The sequence below is a fragment of the Xenopus laevis genome, chromosome 9_10L (genome assembly GCF_017654675.1).
Source record: "Xenopus laevis strain J_2021 chromosome 9_10L, Xenopus_laevis_v10.1, whole genome shotgun sequence".
Classification (NCBI taxonomy): domain Eukaryota; kingdom Metazoa; phylum Chordata; class Amphibia; order Anura; family Pipidae; genus Xenopus; species Xenopus laevis.
Window position 1 is genome coordinate 111,727,961 of NC_054387.1, and position 22,373 is coordinate 111,750,333.

The window sequence follows — 22,373 nt, forward strand, 5'->3', positions numbered from 1 at the left end:
GTGTAATTTATATTATTCTTTTCTTTTTGTGTATGTAACTTACATCACTTTTCCCCTTAACACCCCTTCTTTTCTTTTCTGTACCCCATTATTATTTCCGTTTTGAAATATGAGAGATAAAAGAAATATTGATTTGAAAAAAAAAAAAGCAACTAGAACTCAAAGGGTTACACTTATGGAACATGTGACAAGCAGGCATGAAGTTAAATCTATTGGTTATATAGCTAATTAGCACAACACATATAGAGACATTTGGGAGGTGGAGCTCACCTTTTGCCATTCTCACAGTTTACAGGGGGGAGTTATAGAGTGGTTAAGGTGGGGGGTTGGATTTTGCTTTCACTGATGGGGCGTCCTGCTATGATCCCAATACATGTACCCAAATACTTCACTAAGGCCTGGTAAATATTTTTTCTCTTTTAATACCTTGGCTTATAAAATGAATTAACTAATTTACAGTGTATTGTCTTTTCAGGTTTTTCATTTTTGGTTGCTTTTTGGTGTCACTATGTGAGGCTATGGAAACCCTTGATTTTCCAGGTAACTATGTATGCATACAGAAATTGAATTCTACTGATCGAAATCTAGCTAACGATTATTGGTAGCTAATTACTCTTTACCTTCCAGCGGATTAGGGTTGTTACATGGTAGTCAGATGGACAGCTCTTCCTTAAAAGTTAGCCATGTCGATTTAATTCAATTCCAGTTTTAACGGAGGAGCAATATATAATATAAAATGAAAATATAAAATGAAAATATAAATTTAAATTAAATGATAAAATATTTATGGATCTCTTTTGGTTACAACACTTGTATGTTTAGAAACTGCTGCATGATACATTGAATACTAATCCTCTATAAGGCACCTGTTATAGGTCAGATTTGATTACTCCATATTGTAGAAGGCTACTAAGTCTGCTCAGTTTAGTAATCAGTCCTGTAGCATGTGGGATTATTTACATGACTTTAGATTTGTGTTTTTTCAAAATATATTTAATCTATTCAAAGTGTTTTTTCACCATTTTAAAACCTGAAAAATACATTGGTTGTGGCTCATTTACTTGTGTTTACCTGTAAACCCGTGCAGCCTTCTCTTGGTATCCGTACTAATTATTCATTCAGCAATTTAGAGGTAGACATTACAAAAGTTCAATTTTAAATCCATGCCTGGTATTCTTAGTTTGTATTATAATATACCTTACAAAGGTGGGTAAACTATGTAAAAAGTGGGGTAAAATAAACGTTGACTTTGTAATACTCCGTTGTCACCATTACCTGTGTTAATGCCATGTATCACAAAAAGCTAAAATAATCAGGATCGGATTGTGGCATGTAACATTTTCTTAAAAGATAAATTCCTGGATATTAAAGGCAAAGCTCACCTTTAAATTTTGCTGTAGTTCTAAAAAAAAACTTTGGAATGTGTAATTACTGTGCACCCTATGTCAGCATTTAAACTCAGGGGTATTTAGATTTAGTTGTGTATTAGATGTGCCTGTTGTCTTATTGACTATTGGTCACTTTTCTTGAAGACAAAACCGGTTTCCCTGACCCATTGAGAGAAAGTTGATCACTACCTGTTAAGGGGTAGTTCACCTTTAAGTTAACTTTTAGTATGTTATAGAATGGCTAATTCTAAACGTTTCAATTGTCTTTTATTTCTTCTGACTCTTCAGCTTTGAAATGGTGGTCACTGATCCCATCTAAAAAACAAATGCTCTGTAAAGCTACAAATGTACAGTATTCGTTTTAATTTTTATTGCGCATATTTCTATTCAGGCCCTCAGACCCTATTCTTCCAGTTTTTTATTCAAATCACTGCATGGTTGCTAGTGTAATGTGGACCCTAGCAACCAGAATGATGACATTACAAACTGGAGAGCTGCTGATTAAAAAGCTAAATAACTCAAAAACCACAAATAACAAAAAAAATGAAAACCCATTGCAAGTTTCTCAGCCACAGCCCCATAGGAATGACTCCAGGAAAAAAAGTTACTGGGTACCACCCAAAATCTTGAGCTGAGATTACACATTACAAGTCAGCACTCTGCTGTGCCCTCTCTAAAACCCATCCTGCTCTAATCTTGATAAATTTTGTAGATTTTGGCAAATGCTAGAGGGGCTGCTGCAAGATGCTGTAGATTGTTAATATTTATTAGGCCTGTGGGGATTTTATTTGGACCTTTGCATACTTTAAATGCTAGGGCCTATTTAGAACCTCAGTCTGGGCCAAGAAAGAATGCATTCTTGAACAGGCGCGCACGTGATTTTAGCACCGGATTTAGTGGGTGTGGCCCGAGGCCGTGTTTTCCTGGAGCCCGTCTGCATACTCCCCTTCCCGCCAGCTTACATGCGTGCCAGCACTGGAGTGGGCCTTTGTGGCCTCACCACAAATCTGTGCCTGCGCGAGGGAACATGGGTCCAGTCTGGACTTGGGGTAGGTGAGAGAAGAGTTACGTGCCTGATGTCCCCCCAGAGTTGGGCCCTAGGCTCATGCCTCTTTTGCCTACCCCTAGTTCTGGCCCTTCCAGGTGTTTCCAAGATGTATTCTCTCAACTTGTGAATGAACTAATTATTCTATATGCATGCTATGGTTTATCTAACTGCGCATCTGCCAGAAACTGAACAGAAACCTTGATACTGGTCCAGTTACCCATAGAAACTTATCGCCAGGCATCATTTACTGGATGGCTGTTTAAAAGCAAACATATTTTGATTTTTTTCCAGGGTCTGTTACGTGCCTTAATGATAAAATACTGGTAAAAAAGCCCAAAGGGCTTCGCTTGAATGCTTGGCAGAATCTTCATATAGTGGGTAAGAAAGACTGTTTGCTTATTCCTTGAAATTATGTAATTAGTGCTGACCTTTCTGCTGCTAGATGGCCAGAGAGCGCCTTGGGGCTGACCACTGTGTTTTGGGCAGAATGAATAAGCCATTATATAATTTTTCTCCCTTTTTATGCAGTTAAAATGCCAATAAACCCTTACCAATTAAAATATGTAAACTGTGTTTTGTTTCAAATTGCATAGACCATATATTTATAATAAGTAATTATGCTCTTCCAACAGATTCAGCTGGTGTTCAGATCTTAGACTGTGGTCATTTTGTGGATGGTAAAACTCTAACTGTTCCATACAAATGCACTGAATATCAGGTAGGTCGCTTGCTTCTTCATGTGAGAGGACCAATGAAAGGGTGCTCTTCTGCCAGCTTCAGCCGGCAAACAGTGTCCTCAAGCGAAAATATTCTTAGAGGAGACATGTAGGATAAATGTAAAAACCCTAATTTTGTAGGCAATTGCTTATACATGGTGCTAAAAATTAATATCATCTTTAAAAATAGCCCCTTTATTGGAGCTCCCTATAGATGTTCTCTGGTCCCTGTCTGTGCTTCTAATGAGGGGTGGGCGTGTCCTAATGGTCCCTGCCAGAAGCCCGGTAGGACAGCCAATCACAGCCCTGTAGTCACACACGCAAAGACCGGCTTGAGTTCCCTATCAAGTCCTGCTAGCTGCTGATTGGTTCCTGTCCTATAGTACATTGTGCTGAGAGCTGCTGACTCCTCTGCACAGCCTGGGAATTCAGGGAGCAGGGAGTGGAAGAGAAGGAAGGGATTATTAGGGTTTTTGCAGAAATATTCAATAAATCAGCCAGGAACGATACTTTTTAAAGCACAATTCCTCTAAATCGAAATGAGTATAATGCACAGTTAAATTCTTATTTTTTACACAAAATGTCTCCTTTAAGCCATTCACTGTTAGACTATTGGTTTCTGAATTCAGAAATACTGAAGAATTTAAACTTTCTGGAAATCGACTCGTTTAGACCATTAGACCTTAAGTCATGTTTGGGTGAGAAATAACATTGATTCTGTTTGATTAGTTCTGACAGTGCCCTGAAAGTAAAAAGGGGCCAATGATTTCTAATTTTTAATTCATTAACGTTATGTTGTCCGCATTATTTCTCCATAACAGAAAGTGATGGGTTATTGAGGCTGTATCATTTTTTTTTTGGGGGAGGTGATGGTTTACTTTAATTCTGAGGATGTTGTGCTTGCACAGGGAACTGTTTTCTTGCATTCAATTTTCTTATGGTAAAAAACAGAGGCTATATGCTGAATATACAGCCTTCATCTTAGATGTATACTCAGGGTCAGAACACTTAATCTGTCCAAGCAAAGATCATTACCCTTTATCTGAAAGGCTCATTGATATTAACTGCACTTTGGCCTGGGGAAGTGTCTGTTATGAAAGTGAAAGGGATAGATGCTTTGGCCATAGACACACTCTGTCTGTATGGTGAGCATGCCAAATGAATGACTCTTCTGGACTTCAACATCCAACAGTATAAGACCCATCATGAAAGGACGGCATCCGTCTTGTTGAACAAGATTTTTTTGACAGCATTCTCAAAAGTGGTGCATGAGTTACTCCACAAGCTGCACAGCGGGTTCGGGTTGTCCAATTCAGGCATGTGGTAGACAACATTCATTTCCTTCTCCATCCTATATTGGCCCCCTTTGTTGACTGCCAAAATGTCTACTGCTTTTATTTATAACCCTGCACCTGTCCTGTCATCTTTGATGACATCCGTACATAAAATTGCATTTTTAGCGGTATTCTTTGTCCTTCAGTTCCTCATCTTGTCTTCTACAGCTATATACAGTAAATCATTGAGTCTGGCAGGGTTGGGTGAGGGCAGATTAGTGTTGGCATGGGTAGAACATTTTTTTTGACCTGCACATTACTAAAGTTCAGTACATGTCTAGGCAAATGCCAATCGGATATAATCATTGTGGTTACCCCATATATGAGACCATAAACTACTGATTGAGTCAGGAGTAGTTGTCGGCCCATGAATGGCCATCTTAAGGCAAAACAACATTTACACTTGAACATTAAAATACATAAATGTTGAAATTCAGGGATGAAAAGCTGAGAATTTTATTTTAGAAAATCTGCCCTGTATTAAATGTCACGTATTCTTCACCTCTGGCCTCTCCCTGACATATGCTCAGAACTGGCTGCACAATCACCTCTTTCCATGGGTGCTGCCCACGTATAGAGATACTATGCAATCAAATAAAGGTACATGGAAAATGTTGAGTGGTTTCGGTTGCTCTTTCAGGTCCCCGCATTTGCTTCCCGTCCCTTTTGAATCAGAGACAAATAAATGAAATTTAGTTTAGGGTCCATCTACCCTTCAGGCTGTTTGTAGAGCAAATAGAATGTGGGTGCTTGGGATGGTACAACCCTGTGTGACTTTCCAACCCATCCATCCACACATGGGTGCCACAGGCTGAATCAGATTTAGGTTGCAGTGAACATTTGAAATTCAGGGAGTATGGGGGTCCATGTAGTGAGTGTCCAGCCAGTTTACCTGTAAGATAGATGTAACATATTGCTGAGGGAATGAGATGCATTTTTTATGGCACAATACCTATTAAATATCAATAACCAGTGGGTTTTCGGACCTGTACTCCGATAATTCATTATTTGGCTCTAGACAGGAAGGCACATCTTTCAAATTGCATTCTCCAAGAGTTCAATGGGAGATAGAATTCTTCCCTACAGAATTAGCTGTGATGGTCTACAGGCAGATGAACCAGGATCATCAGTAGTGACCTGTACAAAAGACTCCATGACAGTAAGTCTTCTCTTATTATATAGCTTCTGTTCACGGTTAATGGAAATTAACTGCATTTTTATTTATTTTATTTTTCCAGGTAAGAATCCCACGAACTCTTTCTGGTTTTGATGATGAGGTAATTGCAACATCTGTATTATTCCTTCAAATACTTTAAAGGGCAAGTCAACCCCCAAATAAAAATGTGTCTAATAGAAGAAAACCTAATCCTAAGCAACTTCAGGTTGCTACTTTTTTTTTTTTTAAACAATGTTGCAAAAGTCTTGGTTCCCCAGCGAAGACAGATCTGTTAAAGGGGACCAGTCACCCAAAAAAAATTAGAACAGGGGAATGTGTGGAGAGCAGTGACATCAAGGAAGTGCTGAATGGAAAGTGAAAGTAATTGTCTGCCCCGCCTCCATGGAGGGGCAGACAATATTTGATTGACAGCTGAGATTTTCAAATGAGCTTACAACAGCTATGAATGCTTTAATAAAAAATATAAATTAGATTTCATGTTTAATTTTGAAAAGGACCTTTTGTTATACAGCACAATGTTTTGTGTCTGGGTGATGGGTCCCATTTAATCAGCTGCCTTGTCTTGCATTGTATCAACAGTCTCGGCCACCAGGGCAGAGAATGGAAAGGGACACACTCCTTTCAATAGAATTGTAAATACAAATAAATTAAGAAACATAGAAAATTTGCAACATGTGTATATTGCAAAGTTGCTTAGAATTATGTTTTATTAAGCAAAATAAATACTTTTGGGGTTGACATTCCCTTTAAGTTCACAATTTGATTATAGAGAAAGCATGCTCTATAATACTGTCTCTATTATGCTCAGCAAGAGAACATTTAAGTGCATTGATTGTGCAGGTTCCTATCATTGAGGAAGAATTTATTGGGTAAGTGGTAATTAGGGCAAATGCCCTCTCCTTTAAAGTGGAGATTTTAAAGGAAAACAAATGGGAAGTAATTATACAGAATATTTCTCCTGTGTGATTCAAAATGATTTGCTCTACTTTACAACAATAAGATAAACCATCACAGGTGAATTGGAATGAAAGGGCTATTCATCTTTAAATTAACTTTTAGTATGATGTAGAGCAGGGGTCCCCGACCTTTTTTTACCTGTGAGCAGATTTACAAGGAGTTCGGGAGCAACACACTAATAATGTACCTGGGGTGCCAAATTAGGGCTGTAATTGGACATTTGGTAGCCCCTATGTGGTCTGGCAGCCTACAGTAGGCTCTGTTTGGCAGTACAAATGTTTTTTATGTAACCAAAACTTTCCTCCAAGCGAGAAATTAAAAAAAAAAAAAAAAAAAAAAAGCACCGGTTTGCGGACATTGGGGGCAACATCCATGGGGTTGAAGAGCAACATGTTACTCACAAGCTACTGGTTGGGGATCACTGTTATAGAGTGATTCTGAGAACATTTGCAGTTGGGTTAATTTTTATATATTTTTTTTATTTGTGATGAAAGTTATGAAATCTCAATTTTACATATCCAAACTGCAAAAAGTGCTAGGAAAATTAGTCTCAGATTTTATCTCAATTGTTTTTTTTTTTTCTTTTTTAAACTGACTTAAATCCCCTTTAATTGTGCTAGGTGCAAATCTGGTGGAAACAACATTTTTGGTAATTGCACAAGCAGATATCTAGTGTTGGAGGCTATGACATTTTGTAGGTGCAGCTTGCAGCAGTTAAAGGGTGGTTCACCTTTAAGTTAACTCTTGGTTACTTTTCAACTGGCCTTCATTTTTTCTTTATCGCTTTTATATTATTTGCCTTTTTCTTCTGACTCTTTCTAGCTTTCAAATTGGGGTCACTGACCCCATGTAAAGACCAAATTCTCTGTAAGGCTACAAATTTATTGTTTCTTTTTATTACTCATCTTTCTGTTCAGGCCTCTCCTGTTCATATTCCAGTCTCTTATTCAAATCAATGCATGGTTGCTAGTGTAATTTGGACCCTAACAACCAGATTGCTGAAATTGCCAACTGGAGAGCTGCTGAATAAAAAAAAACAAAACTCAAAAACCACAAATAATAAAAAAATGAAGATCAATTGAATTTGGCTCAGAATATCACTCTCTACATCAGTGATTCCCAACCAGTAGCTTGCAAGCAACAAGTTGCTCTCCAACCCCTTGGACGTTGCTCCCAGTGGCCTCAAAGCAGGAGCTTATTTTTTTAATTCCTGACTTAAAGGCAAGTTTTGGTTGGATAAAAACCATTTGTACTGCCAAACAGAGCCTTCTGTTGGCTTTAGGGGCTACCAATACCCAAGCACAACCCTGATTTGGAAGCCCCAGGAACTTTTTGCATGCTCATGTTGCTCTCCAACATTATTTTACACTTGAGTGTGGATCACGAGTAAAAAAGGTTGGGGACCCCATGCTCTACATCAGGGATCCCCAACCTTTTGAACCCTTGAGCAACATTCAGAAGTAATAGTATTTGGGGAGCAACACTAGCATGAAAATTTTTCTTGGGGTGCCAAATAATTGCTGTGATTGGCCATTTGGAAGCCCCATGTGGATTGTCAACCTATGTTGAGACTCTGTTTGGCAGTACATCTGGTTTTTATACAACCAAAACTTGCCTCCAAGCCTGGAATTCAAAAATAAGCAGCTGCTTTGAGGCCACTGGGAGCAACATCCAAGGGGTTGGAGAGCAACATGTTGCTCACGAGCTACTGGTTGGGGAACACTGCTCTACATCAAATTAAGTTAATTTTAAGATGGCCAACCCCTTTAAGATGTAGACGTGACATCAATACAATGTAAATACTGTGATTTGTGTCCTGTTTTATTTTACTCTAAAGGCATAGAGGCATGAAGCTTGTGTTACATAAATACTCAAAGAAGGAGAGTTTTTAAGTTACAATTGTCTTTCAGTTTATTTGTATGCAATAAAACCTATAACAAGAGTATGGAGGTGGGTACTTCACATGCTATTTTAGATGAAGACTTGGCTGTGACCCTCACGGGGATAAATACTAAATTACTAGGAAAACTGAGCTCTTGCAGGATCTGCAAAAGATGAAATTGGCTTTTAATGCAATTATGCAGATTGTCTCATGTAGGTCGACATGCATTACTTTTGTTTTTACCCTTTTGCAAATCCTGTGATGGTGCCTGTTTTTCTGTCTATTGTTCTTCCCCCAGTATGAGGCACCATGCAGGGAACATTTCATGCTAAGCAGATCCCCGTCCTGTGGAATCTACAATCCGTTTGGTGGCCAAGGCACATTTGTCACAAATAACTGACCTACCTCTAGTTATTGAACTGCTCCATAGACTTCAATTTACTGGTCAGGATTGAATGGTGCAATTCATGTAACATCTGGAGGATGCCTGTCAATAAGTTGGCTCCAAATCATTCGGGCAATTGCACCACAAATGCAGGGAACGATTGAGCATTTAAACCCTTCAGTATTCAGGATATCAGGATTTCCCCCTCTTTTAAAAGGGGGTCTTCACCTTTGAGTCAACTTTCAGTATGATATAAAGAGTGATATTCTGAAGTCAATTTGCAATTGGTTCATTTTTTATTTATTTAGTTTTATTTAGCTTTTTATTCAACAGTTCTCCGCAATGCTATATAAGCAATCAGGTTGCTAGGGTCCAAAATACCCTAGCAACCATTCACTGATCTGAATAGGAGTCTGGACTATGAATAGGTAAGGGTCTAAATAGAAAGAGGAGTAATAAAAAGTAGCAATAACAATACATTTGTATGCTTTACAAAGCATTTGTTTTTTTAGATGGTGTCAGTGACCCCCATTTGAAAGCTGGAAAAAGTCAGAAGGCAAATTATAAAAAAAAAAAAAAAAAGCTTTAAAGGAGAAGGAAAGCTACTGAGGCATTTTATTGCCAATAGATTAGCTGCAATAGTGCAAGCTAGAATGCTATATTTATTCTGTAGAATGTTTTACCATACCTGAGTAAAAAGCTCTAGAAACTCTCTGTTTGTTTAGAATAGGAGCTGCAGTATTAATGTGGTGTGACATCACTTCCTGCCTGAGTCTCTCCCTGCTCTGGGCTCAGATTACAGTAGAGAAGGGAGGGGTGGGGGGAGAGGAGCAAACTGAGCATGCTCTTGCCCAGGGCAATGAGGTTTAAGCTGAAGGCAGGAAGTCTGATACAGAAGCCCATGTGTACACAATAGAAGGAAAGAAATGCAGTGTTTCTTTTGACAGGGGACTCAGAGCAACATTACTTTGGGGGTTTACTGGTATATTTAGATGGACCTTTCTGATAAGGCTTACTTAGTTTTAACCTTTCCTTCTCCTTTAAAAAAAATAAATGAAGACCAAATGAAAAGTTGCTTAGAACTGGCCATTCTATAACATACTGAAAGGTGAACAACCCCTTTAGGACAGTAAAGCTAAGACATTTGGGCTATTCTTGGTTCATGGGTTTGTGCATTTACAGATACCGGTCGCTGCTCCTTCATTCTGGGACCTGGAAGTAAAATTCACAGGGCAGACTTCGTTACTCGGAATGAGCGAGGCCAGGCAAAGGGGATACCAGTTTTCAAGTGATCCTTATTATTTAACAGTTCAGGCTTCCTACAGTGCGTTTGGCCTTAATGTATTCAATGTAAGTTTTGAAGCACTCCTTAAACCCTTTCTGGAATGACTATTTTGTTCTTTTGCGGTGTATGTAATAGGTGCGCAACTGGACTTTTTTTATTTTTATTTTTTAAATTTTCTTTAGTTGGAAAACCAGAGACTTTATGTGGCAGATCTTCGTCTGGTTTCACAGTTTGGTAGTCCAAGGATTTCTATTGACACCCCAATGATCTGTGCAAGAGGTGAGAAAACCACATTCTTACTTTTTCCCTTGTTTTTTCTTGCTAAACATATTTACAGTTGCTCTATCTTCTAGATTCTCCCAGCTGCAATTCTACACATGCGACTGTTCTGATACCATTTTTTGGCGGTGTCTTGACTGGTATAAATGTCAACAGTGTGAATATCCAACTGAGTTCTTATTCCCTTCAACAACATGGAATCACCCTGGACTCTAGAAATGGCTACAGGCTTTACATTAAGAGATCTACGTTAAAGGTTAGTTGACCCATCATCGTGGTCTGTATCGAGTGCAAGTTATTGCCATGTAGATGAGTGTTAGTATGTTATAGAATGCCTATCAAATTTGCAATTTATCTTAACTTTTTTAAATTCTTTAAATGATTTTTCCTCTAAGTTTTTTTTATTCAGCATTTCGCTAATTTGGTATTTCAGCAGCTATCTGGTTGCTAGGGTCTTAGTTACTGCTGCAACCAGTGGTTTGAAAGAGGCTGCAATATGATTAGAAGAGGTGCTGACTAGAAAGATCAGGAATAAAAGGTAACAAAAAAATTATAGCTTCACAGAGCAATAGTTTCTGGGGTCAGTGACCCTTATTTGAAGGCTTGAAAGAGGCAGAAGAGGAAGGATATATATAGAAAAAAAATGCTTAGTTGCTATAGATTGGACACTCTACCTTCACTTTTAGTATGTTATAAAGATGAACCATCCCTTTTTAAATGAGCTGTACCTAAACTAGGGATGCTCCGAATCCACTATTTTGGATTCGGCCGCACCCTTACAAAAGATGCGGCCGAATACCAAACTGAATTCGAATCCAAATTTACATACACAAATTAGGGGTGGGAAGGGGAAACCATTTTTTACTTCCTGGTTTTGTGACGAATAGTAATGCGATTTCCCTCCCTGCCCCTAATTTGCATTTATAAATTAGGATTCAGATTCGGTTCGGCTGGACAGAAGGATTCAACCGAATCCAAATCCTGCTGAAAAAGGCCAAATCCCAAACCGAATCCTGGATTCTGTGTATCCCTAACCTAAACAACCAAAGTGCAGCAAATTACTTAGCAGTGGATTACCCTAATTTAATGTTTTTCCCTACAGGGTGACAGAAATGACGTTCTGGTACTAACCTTCATTTATTATGGTAAAACTGTGCCAATGCTGATATCATTAGTATGTTCTGGAGGTTCAAATGTTGATCCAACTGGGCATACGGATACAGGTAAAAACTCCTTTGTCGCTAAAACTACCCGAACCTTTTTACTTGAACTGCTATAGGCCAATGGGCGTTGGTGAGGGGCGAATAAATTTGCCTGGCACGAATTTGCGGCAAATTTCCGTGTTTTGCCGCCGGCGAATAAATTCGCTAATCTCCCATGAAAATTCAGTGGTGAAAATTTGCTGCCTTCAATTTTCACGATTTTTTGTGAAACCGTTAGAATTTCACAATTTTTCTGTGAACTTTTCAGATTTCGTGAATTTTTCGCTGTTTCACGAATTTTGCGGGAAATTTGCGAAGCAAAATGGGAGACATTTGCTATCACTTATGGGCATACATACCCCATCAGTTTAGCGCAAGTCTCTGGGCTATACTGTAGATCCACCAATGGAATTAATAAATAACTGTTTTTTTTGTTTTTTTTTTTTGCTGCTGCTTTTTACAGTCACTAGATGGGTTCCTCAGTGCACATGTATTCCCCAAATATTTGTAGGGGCTTAGTAGAACTTGTTGCATAGAGAGCATGCAGCGCTGGAAGAGAATACTGCCTCTGTGTACTTGGTACATTAATATGTTCTTAGTTTCAGCATGCACACTGGATGGTCACATGGACATCGAAGTCATTTCAACTATTACAAAACCTGAACTGAACTTGACAACTGTGAAGCTGAGGGATGGGGCCTGCCAACCAAGCCAGATAACAAACAACTTTCTCAGATTCCATGTGCCTTTAAATGGCTGTGGGACGACCGTCAAGGTGAGTGTTATATATATTGTTCATAGAGCATTTGCCAATTTCTGTTGGTAGTTAAAGGGCATGTAAAGTCTAAACTAGAATAAGGCTAGAAATGCTGTATTTTGTAAACTAAATATAAACATGAACTTACTGCACCACAAGCCTAATCAAACAAATAATTTATGCTTTCAAAGTTGGCTACAGGGGGTCACCATCTTGTAACTTTGTTAAACATCTTTGCAAGACTAAGACTGTGCACATGCTCAGTGTGGTCTGGGCTGCTTAGGGAACGTCATAAACAAAGCTGCTTGAGATCTGCATGGCTGGAAATGAAGGCGGGGGCTCCCCCTGCTGTTCATAAGTATGATTGTTTCCCTGCTCAGCAGTTAGGGACCGTCTGACAATTCCTATCCACAGCAGTAACTGAAGGGAGAATTTCACTGCATACAGTCAGGTTTCTTAAATAAACGGTACACATTTTTTAATTAAAGTATATTGGAGATAGGTTTCTTTTTCATTAAAGAAAGTAAAAATGGGATTTTATTTTTTTGCCTTTACATGCCCTTTAATGGATTGGTCTTAGTCATGACACGATAGATCATTATATACAACAATGTATGAGTTGATTTTGGAATCTAAAGCTATGAAAACTGCAGATCTAGGTTCCTGTGAGCGATGTATTGTCTATGGATGCAAAACATTTTGAAAGGGCAAGCAGACTGAATTGTACTTAAGTTGGCCATAGACGCACAGATAATATTGTACAAAACAAATTTTCGTACGATATTCGGTGCGTGTATGGTGGGAAACGAGCCGCCGGATATCTGCAGAAGACTTGGATATCGGTCGGCTCGTCGATTGGGCTGGAGAGAAAATTTTGATCAGGCGCCTTTGAAGGGACCCAAACATCGGCCATTGTTAGTGCTGAATCGTCAGATACAGATGGAATTATATTGTTTCTACCTGTATCTGACGATTCAGCTCTACACGTGTGTATTGAAATGAACAATCTTTCTTGGAAAGATCATAGTTGTTACGTCTATGGCCACCTTTAGAGATACTGACACCACCAATTAAACCTTTTTCACATCTATCACAGCATTGTCTTTGCATGCTATTTATAATTTTGCTATACGTATTTTCCCAATGCTTTTACATTACTCAGCTGATCCCTCCCCCCATGTTCCTCTATGAGGGGGCTGCCATATTTGTATAGCATTAGCCTGTTCACATCAGAACCTTTAACTGACAAATTAAGAAGGCACAGACAGGTTGGCAAAACAGTCAAGTTTAGGAACGTCTAGTAATTAACTAATTACAAAAGCAGACCTCTCTGCGTAAAACGATCAACATGACCTATAGGCAACTTTTAATTTACACTAGTATTTTGAATAGTATTTTATTTTTTTATTTTTAGTGTCCGCATCACTTTAAAGTATTTTGGTCATTCAGTCTTTTCATAAATGTATCATGGATATAGGAAGAGTCTATGGGGGTTATGTAATATAAGACGCTAAGTTTGCCCAGGAGCAGTAACACCGAACAGCCAAAAAGCAGGTAGGATTTACTGGTCACCTGTTTAAAAACACACCTCTTATTGGCTGCTATGGGTTACTGCTACTGGGCAAACTTAATACTTTTAATTGCATATGGGGCTTATCCCTTATCCCTAGCTTGGTGTATCAGGGCAGGACAATGCACAACTGGATAAACTGGCAACTTGCAACCTTTATGCCTCATCCTCTCATGAACTATTTGTGACTGATCTTAATGTGATGCTCAATGATAGGGTGCCCCCCCATCCATGTTTTAAATCCCTATTTTTGGGTATTTGCTTTTTTTCCAAAATTGTCTCATCCTAATGCTTTTAGGAATCCCTGGAAAAGTATCTTATGAAGAAGCTTATTCTATAGTCCTGCAACTTGTATATATTTTATTACAAGGCAGCCAAGTCATGTTATAAAGCGTCTCTCAATAGTTTTATTGTAAAGACCATTGTTTACCTGTCTGGAATAGATGGGGGGGGGGGGGCAGAGGTTAAGTAATTGTAGTTACATTTCTAATGAAAGATGTACCAATTATACAAAAAATGCACCTGTAAGAATTTCAAATATTTTAGGAGTAAAAATCTGATAATACTATGACTACTTCTCTTTAGATTGTGGGGACCAAAGTGTTTTATGAAAATGAAATTCATGCTCTGTGGAAGGATTTCCCACCAAGAAGAATCTCAAGAGACAGTGAGTTTAGGTATGTGTTTTAGGAGGGTTAAACTGTTTTATATATGAATGCTGGGTCTACTGTAGGAACTTGTAGGTTAATCTCACAAACAGAATCTGCTTTCTGGGGGGGGAAACTAGGTTATTCTAAGGCTAATCGAAATGTAAAAGGATTATTTAAATGGTAGCAGATTATCCTGCACCGCAGGGGCGGAGGCGTCAGCAGTACAGGGAATTTAATATAAAAGGTGCTGGAGGCCCTATGTATGTATTAAACTATCTCTGGCTGGAAGCTACGTCATTTTGCATTATGGATTCTTCTCGGGGCTTTGTAGTCCTGGCATGGTATGCTCTGCCATGGCAGACCCACTAAGCACACACAGTATTCTGTATCTCAAGTACTAGAACTCCTCAAATCGTGGCATCCTCTGACAGCTGTTTTATCACCTCTGAGTTGTATAACCTTTATGAAAGCCTGAGACGACTTACCAACAGGCTGCCCAACGTTATACACATGCTCATATTGAGTAAAACAAATCTATTATGATAAGACTCTACCATTAACTTTATAGCTACTTAAGATAACCTGTATTGGTAAAATTAAAGCTTTCTGCTTTGTTATATGGTCGGGTCACTGGAGTCTTGAATGACTTTGCATATTCTTATAGCTTAACAGCATAATCTCTATGTATCATTGTTACTTTTCCTTTACACAATATAATGAACCGGCAAGTTGGTTCTTGATATCCTGATGTTTCTTATTGAGCTATTGAATTACCTGCAATATACTTGCATTGGAATCAAAATCAAAATGTGATAGGTCTCCTTTAAACAGTGCACTTATCAGATGCTCTTTCAGACAGACTATCCGCTGCTACTACAACACTGGTGGAAATGCATCGGTAATTGTAAATGTGTGGACTCTTCCACCCCCAGTCTCAGCCAGGACGGATGGTCCCCTTACTCTGGTACTCAACGTATATCCAGGTATGTATGTGCATCTTAGTTGTACTGCTTGTACAGGCAGGATTGTACATTTTTAAAATATTGTACCAGTAGAAGAAGCTGGATCAGTCACAAAAGATTTCAGAAAAGGAGCAGTAAGAGAAAAAGAGATGCCAGTGAGTGGTGGTTGTGTGTAAATTTCCATGTATTGTATGTATAGATTTCCTCTAACTCTCAACATATTACCCTGATATAGTAGGGCTGTGCCCCCAACTGTGTTTTTTTTTTTTTTTAATGCTTTTAAATCCCCTGATTGTGGTTGTTTACATTGCAGGAGTAACTCTTTGGTCTGCAGATGTCTTATGTGGGTTATTTTTCTTTTCCATAGATGTCTCCTATGGAACAGCCTACAGTAATAACCAGTATCCAGTTGTGAAAACTTTGCTTGACCCAATATTCCTAGAAGTACAAGTTCTGAATCGCAATGACCCAAACATTGAACTAGTGCTGGATGATTGCTGGGCAACAATGACGTCAAATCCAAACTCTACTCCCCAGTGGAATGTTGTTGTAGATGGGTAGGAAGTTGTATATAAAATATTGTCCATAACATGCTACAGTATTGGCATTCATTAAAACATTGATTCACATAGGGCCACTTTGTTGTTATTCTTTTTGTCCTAAAGTACATTGAGCCATTCTGGCCCAGTGCAACTATACATTCAGTTTATTTTTGTTATACACCATGGTTTTTTACTAGCATAAAATGTGGCAGCTCTAAGTTTCTAAGGAACCTTATATTCTTATATTGGTTGGAGCCATTGTATTTTATATATAAATTTTTTTTCCATTTCAGACTAAATTTCACCATGTAAAGGAGAACTAAACACCCCTTTTAGGCAAAAGTCCCCACTGGGCCCCCCCTCCCTGTCTCTCCCCTGCCCAGCGCTACAGCAGATTGTGTGCCCTCTAGAAGTATTGACCTGCATCTGCAGGAGAGCGTAGCAGAGCTCACGGACGCAATCTTCTTCGCTTCAGTATTGTTTGAAGTGAGCGGCGTATGTGCAGTTGGAGCAATCTTCCGGTTCCTTATTCAGTATTTAGTCAGTATTCCTAGAGGGTACACATAATCTGATGTAGCACAGTGGAGAGGCAGGGAGGGGGGCCAGTGGGGACTTTTGCCTAAAGGGGGGGTTTAATTCTCCTGTAAAGATCTGGCACAAGCTTCAGGGTTTTTTTGCGAAGCTGGGTCAGAAAAATTCGCCATGCGGCTCGTTTTGGTTTGCGAGACAACACGTCATTTCATCCTTCCCATCTCCTTCCGCATCAACCAAAGGCATATGAGCCATTCCATTGTCTGTATAAGGATGTAAACATTAGGGATGCACCGAATCCACTATTTTGGATTCGGCCAAACCCCTGAATCCTTTGCGAAAGATTTAGGTAAATACTGAACTGAATCCGAACCCTAATTTGCATATGCAAATTAGGATGCGAAGGGGAAAACAGGCAGAAGGATTCGGCAGAATCCGAATCCTCCTGAAAAAGTCTGAATACCGAACCGAATCCTGGATTCGGTGCATCCCTAGTAAACATAAATATATGCTTCCTTCATTTAAATCAGATTATTAATTGTGTTTGTAAGCTAGTAGTAATATATAAACTATAGATGGTACTTTTTGCTTAAACTGCAACATAGTGTAGTAGGAGATACCATGACCAGATGAAATGTCAAAAATCGCATCCATGTTTTTAAGAAATTAGCAACATGGGAGCCTTTTTTCTATTGAAAACTTAGTTGTAGCACAGTGAATAGGCACATGTAGGATATGTGTATGTACCAATTTTTATTGGTAGCCCCAAAGCAGAAACAATGTGCCACGAAAAAACTGCCTGTAGACACTAATGTTGCTACAAAAATGTCATGTGACAAAATTTGACGTGCCAGAAAATATTTGCGTCAAGTCTTTCACCGTTTTTAGAATGTTTTGGCAAAGTGAAACAGGAAAGATTCTCTCATCGCTAATTCTGACACTATTAAGAATCTAAGGCATTTTTATGCCACCAAATTGTACCATGCTTTATTTTTTTTCACCCCCTTAGCTGCCAAGAGGAAATGGATAATCTTTGGACAATCTTTCACCCTGTTGGCATAAATGTGGCAAGACCAAGTCACCGGAAGAGGTTTGAAGTGAAGACCTTTGCTTTTGTATTGGGTGGTGACGTATTAAGCAACCTGGTGAGCCATGAACTATTCTTGTTTATTTATAGCAGTGCCGAATGCTTACCTGTAGGTATTTAATTCAGACCTAAAAAGACTGATTGTGCATGCTAGTTGCCCTTTCCTAATCTTATGAAACTTTTGTTGATGGGAAATAATTGCTCAGATTCTTTTCCTAGAGGTCCTTACAGTGTAACCATTAATATCCTGATTTCTCATCAACTGATATTAAACTGTAAAGGAAGAATATTCATATGCATATATTCCTATTCATATGAGTTTAGTGTTCACTTGACACAACATGGATAGGTTTTTACTGGAGATGCAGTCTTACTCTACATATTTGTACTGCTGATTATTCTGCAGAGACAAATATACCTCTTCCATAGATTACAATGAAATTAATCCCACAGGGGAAATTATCATTAGATGGTTGAGTGCCTGATTAGTTTACAAAACCTTGGCTTTGGAAGATAGCGTCTCTAATACTGCCTCTCTAATACTGCTTATTCGTACCTATTAATCAAGCAAGATGACCTGCAACTTAAAAGTCAAAAATGAGTGTGTTCTTAATTCTTAGTCACAATCTCCATCCAACCTCTTCCAGGTCTACTTTCACTGCCATGCAATTATATGCAACAAACTAGCTCCTGATTTCTCTTTATGCTCTAAGACATGTTCTGTGGGGAGAAGAAAAAGAGGTATGTATTTTGTCTATATACTCTTATTTACTGTTGCTTCCAGATAGAGTGCTGTGTGTTTCTAACCAGTTAATATACAGAGTACATGCAGTAAATAGAAAATGAATAAAATATGAAAGATGCCAAGTACCAAAAATTGAAATATTGGGAAAACAAGGAAGGACTACCATCACCCTTAGTGGGTGGGTATCTTAGACACATTGGTAATATGTTTGAATACATGGGGATTTGGCCACAAGTGCCAAGACTCTTACAGAATTAGTAAGAGGCACTATATCCTCATCTTTACTGAATTTTTCAGATGAGCTGTCCATGTACAGAGAATCCTCTACAGTGAGTCTATCAGGTCCTATCCTGATTGTGGATCTAGAGTCCTCCACCCAGAATAAAGGTAATTCCACTGATTACCAAAACCTTGCAAGAATTTAATTCACAATTGTTTGCGTCAGAAGACCATTTTGTAACTATGTTCTCTAAAGCCACTTGTTCCTGTTTTTTTATTTATGTTCTAGATCACAAAAGTTCTGTAGGTCGTCTTGCTGTTGGTGCCCTGTTTATCCTTGGATTTGTCGCAGTGGTTGTGTTTGCTCTGCTACTGATATCTGTTTTTAAAAGAAGATCCACACTGAGCAATTTTTGTAATAAAATACAAAGCAAAAAATAATAAATGAAGGCACATTAGCCTCTTCCTAGTCTTTTGGTCTACTTAATGCCAATACTGGAAAAAGCAAAGCCTTGAATGAACATTAACAATATGTGTGCCTTTTTCTTTCTTTTATTTTAATTTTTTCCTTTTTCAAACTGATGCCTGTATTTAGGAATAGTGCAGTGGCTCTAAACTGTTGTCCCAACTAAAATTTCCACCATTCTACAGGTAAACTCATTGGGGTAAATTTATCAAAGAGTGAAGTTCTGCCGCTAGAGTGAAATTCCGCAGCTCTCAATTCATTTCTATGGGATTTTGAAAGGCGTATTTATCAATGGGTGAAAGTTTACCCTTTGATGAATACACCTTTAAAAATCCCATAGAAATGAATGGGGAGTCGTGGCATTTCACGGAACTTCACTATTAACTTCGCTCTTTGATAAATATACCCTATTGCCTCCCAGCTATCTTAAAATTAGAATGTCAACACTAAGATATTTTGATTATTTTTTCCCCCCTTTTTGGACAGCATGGATTAACTCCTTCTTTCTAATCAAAATATAAATATTCTATTAAATACAGATACTGTTGAATGCAAAGCCATATTTTTAATTGATGTCGCAAACACGCATATGTAGTTAACATAAAAATAAAGTGTGCACTCAATTGGCTAGAAGAGTTAACTTTGTTTTTAAGAGTGGCTCCTCATTATCTATAATATTTCTATATTTAAAATATACAAATGGATACAAATGCGTATTTAACTGATCCCTGATCATTTGTTTTGTGCCAACAAATTAAAGGAAAACTATACCCCCAAAATGAACACTTAAGTAACAGTTCATATAATATTAAGTGGCATATTAAAGAATCTTACCAAACTGGAATATATATTTAAGTAGATATGGCTCTTTTACATCTCTTGCCTTGAGCCACCATTTTGTGATGGTCTGTGTGCTGCCTCAGAGATCACCTGACCAGAAATACTACAACTCTAACTGTAACAGGAAGAAGTGTGGAAGCAAAAGACACAACTCTGTCTGTTAATTGGCTCATGTGACGTGTGGCCCTTATTTTTTAAAATGGCAATTTTCTATTTATAAAATAGAAAAGTATATTATTATGAAAGATTTATTTACATGAAGCAGGATTTTACATCTGAGCTGTTTTATGCAGTATCTTTTTATAGAGACCTACATTGTTATGGGGGTATAGTTTTCCTTTAAACTAGAATTACCCTGTTTTATAGTGTCACTGACTCCACCTCATCCTAGGACAAAGAAATGGGTTCTCAAGTGAAGACTTCTTCTTACTCTGTTGCCCAGCTACTGTAAAGGATGATAACTTTTTTATTTTTGATGCTTAAAGTAAGGGGTTTTATGCCTACAGCAATCAATTCAACTAACCATGAGAATGGCCCTTCTGAAGTTTGATTGGTATGTTATTGGCATAAGGATTGTGTTATTGGGACGTAGGAGGAAATTATTAGATGAGATGCTAAAAGAGTGGTATTTCAGAAGGTCTGAAGTGTACAGGAAGCTAGGTACATACAGAAGAGACAGGCCACAATGCTTGTATGTAGAGTGGCTAGTCCCAAACTGGAGACAGCCGCAATCTGCTGACTATAACTGAACATTGCAATAAAACTAAACTGAGTGCACTTGGTATACCCGTTCCACTTCCACCTGTAGTCTATCCACTAGCCAAATTTCTTATGAATTATGTTTATCACAAATACTGACCTTAGATTTTACAGTACCCTGCCTCTGGCAGGTCTGCAACTTGTAATAATAAAACAGCTGAAATGTTGCATGATACTGAGCTAGGGGAACACCCTGGGGCCCAGATGATTTTTGGCAACTACAATTTTATATCCTTTAGTCAGTACAGCTGAATAGTTATTATTCTGAATATCTGTGAGATTTAAATGCTTCTTTGATGCTCTTTAAAGGCACATTTGTTTATGGTTTATAATCTAAAGTAATTTCAATTTGATGCCAAATCTCCACCATGCCTATGTAAAATGGCAACCATTAGGGCAGTACAGGAGGAGTATGTCTCTTGAAATACTAAGTAAGATAATTCTTTACTTTAAACAATGATGAGCTTAATTCCCAGCTTACCTGGCTTTTCATATAACAAAGTATCTGCTATTCTGTATGTAGGTGATAAAGAATAAGATTTAACAATCCAGGAAAACATTGCCTGTGTGGGTTTGAGTTCCATCTTTTGGGACCTTAACTAGAGTCCATGGACAGATTGATAGCACCATACACTTATTACTTCACTAAACAAAATGGTAGAATCCCATGGGCCTTGAGTCAAAACGGTCATCTTCACTGCAAAATAATTTGTCCAGGTACCTTTAAAGTCCTACGTTATATATTTCTTTTCAGTCTCAGATGGGATCCCCCTAAAACACCTGCACAAACTCATTTTCCAACTGTCAACCAATTGGTGGCAACACAACCTTAACTGGGTTATTCAACCAATACATGTAGGGGAGCTGTCAGAACAAACTGATCTACCGTTCCATTTTATTGTATATTAAAAAAATGTTTACTGCTAGGGCAAATACTTCCCAAAACTTCTCTGTCAGATTATAGGATAAATCTTTGATACATGGTCCCAGTGGGGTATGAAGATGTCCTGGATGCAGATGTTCTTGTGCTGTAACTAGCCTACTTGTCTCTAGAAGTTTTCTGTACCCCCTATTTAGAAGGATACAGTGGGAACATTTTTATAAAGAAATGTCTTTTCTGCAAGCCAGACCAAAAGTGTAACTTGAGATGCCCTAGCATTACAGACAATGGCGTTTGTAAAAGTGCCATACAAATATTTCCCCTAGCCCTTTTAGAAAGCATACATTTCCAGACTTTTGTAGTCCATACTCCTGATCATTTATAATAAATGTTCCCTCTATATGAGAATATGAGCTTTTTACACTTAGACAACCAAAACTGCAAATAAGCACTGAAATTAAAGTGATCATTCCTTAACAATAGTGTGGTGTTCACGTAGATTTCACTGTGCTCATACTTATACTGTGCATACTTCCTGGTAGCTTAAAAGTGAAAGTTACTGTTGTGTAATGCCCGAATGACTCTGCTAATAAAGCACTGTTATACTCTACTCAGCCTCGGCTGCCCAAAACATAAATGGCGACAAGGGTGGCTCTTCTACCTCTGCAGCAGCCTGCACTTTTCTTCCAAAGCCTGGTGAGCCTACCATACC

General features: G+C 38.3%; 1 protein-coding gene across 1 annotated transcript; it reads left to right on the forward strand.

Annotated features, from left to right (window-relative positions):
* Positions 1-281: 281 nt before the first annotated feature.
* Positions 282-19,243, forward strand: zp2.L (zzona pellucida glycoprotein 2 L homeolog). Its single transcript, NM_001088389.1, is given in 18 exon segments — positions 282-401; positions 476-540; positions 2,728-2,814; positions 3,069-3,154; positions 5,505-5,645; positions 5,725-5,763; positions 10,070-10,237; positions 10,355-10,451; positions 10,526-10,707; positions 11,554-11,674; positions 12,253-12,428; positions 14,566-14,657; positions 15,486-15,613; positions 15,960-16,149; positions 17,675-17,810; positions 18,400-18,493; positions 18,795-18,884; positions 19,006-19,243. Coding segments are annotated over 18 exon segments (2,100 nt in total). The 5' UTR covers positions 282-345; the 3' UTR covers positions 19,158-19,243.
* The last annotated feature ends 3,130 nt before the right edge of the window (positions 19,244-22,373 follow it).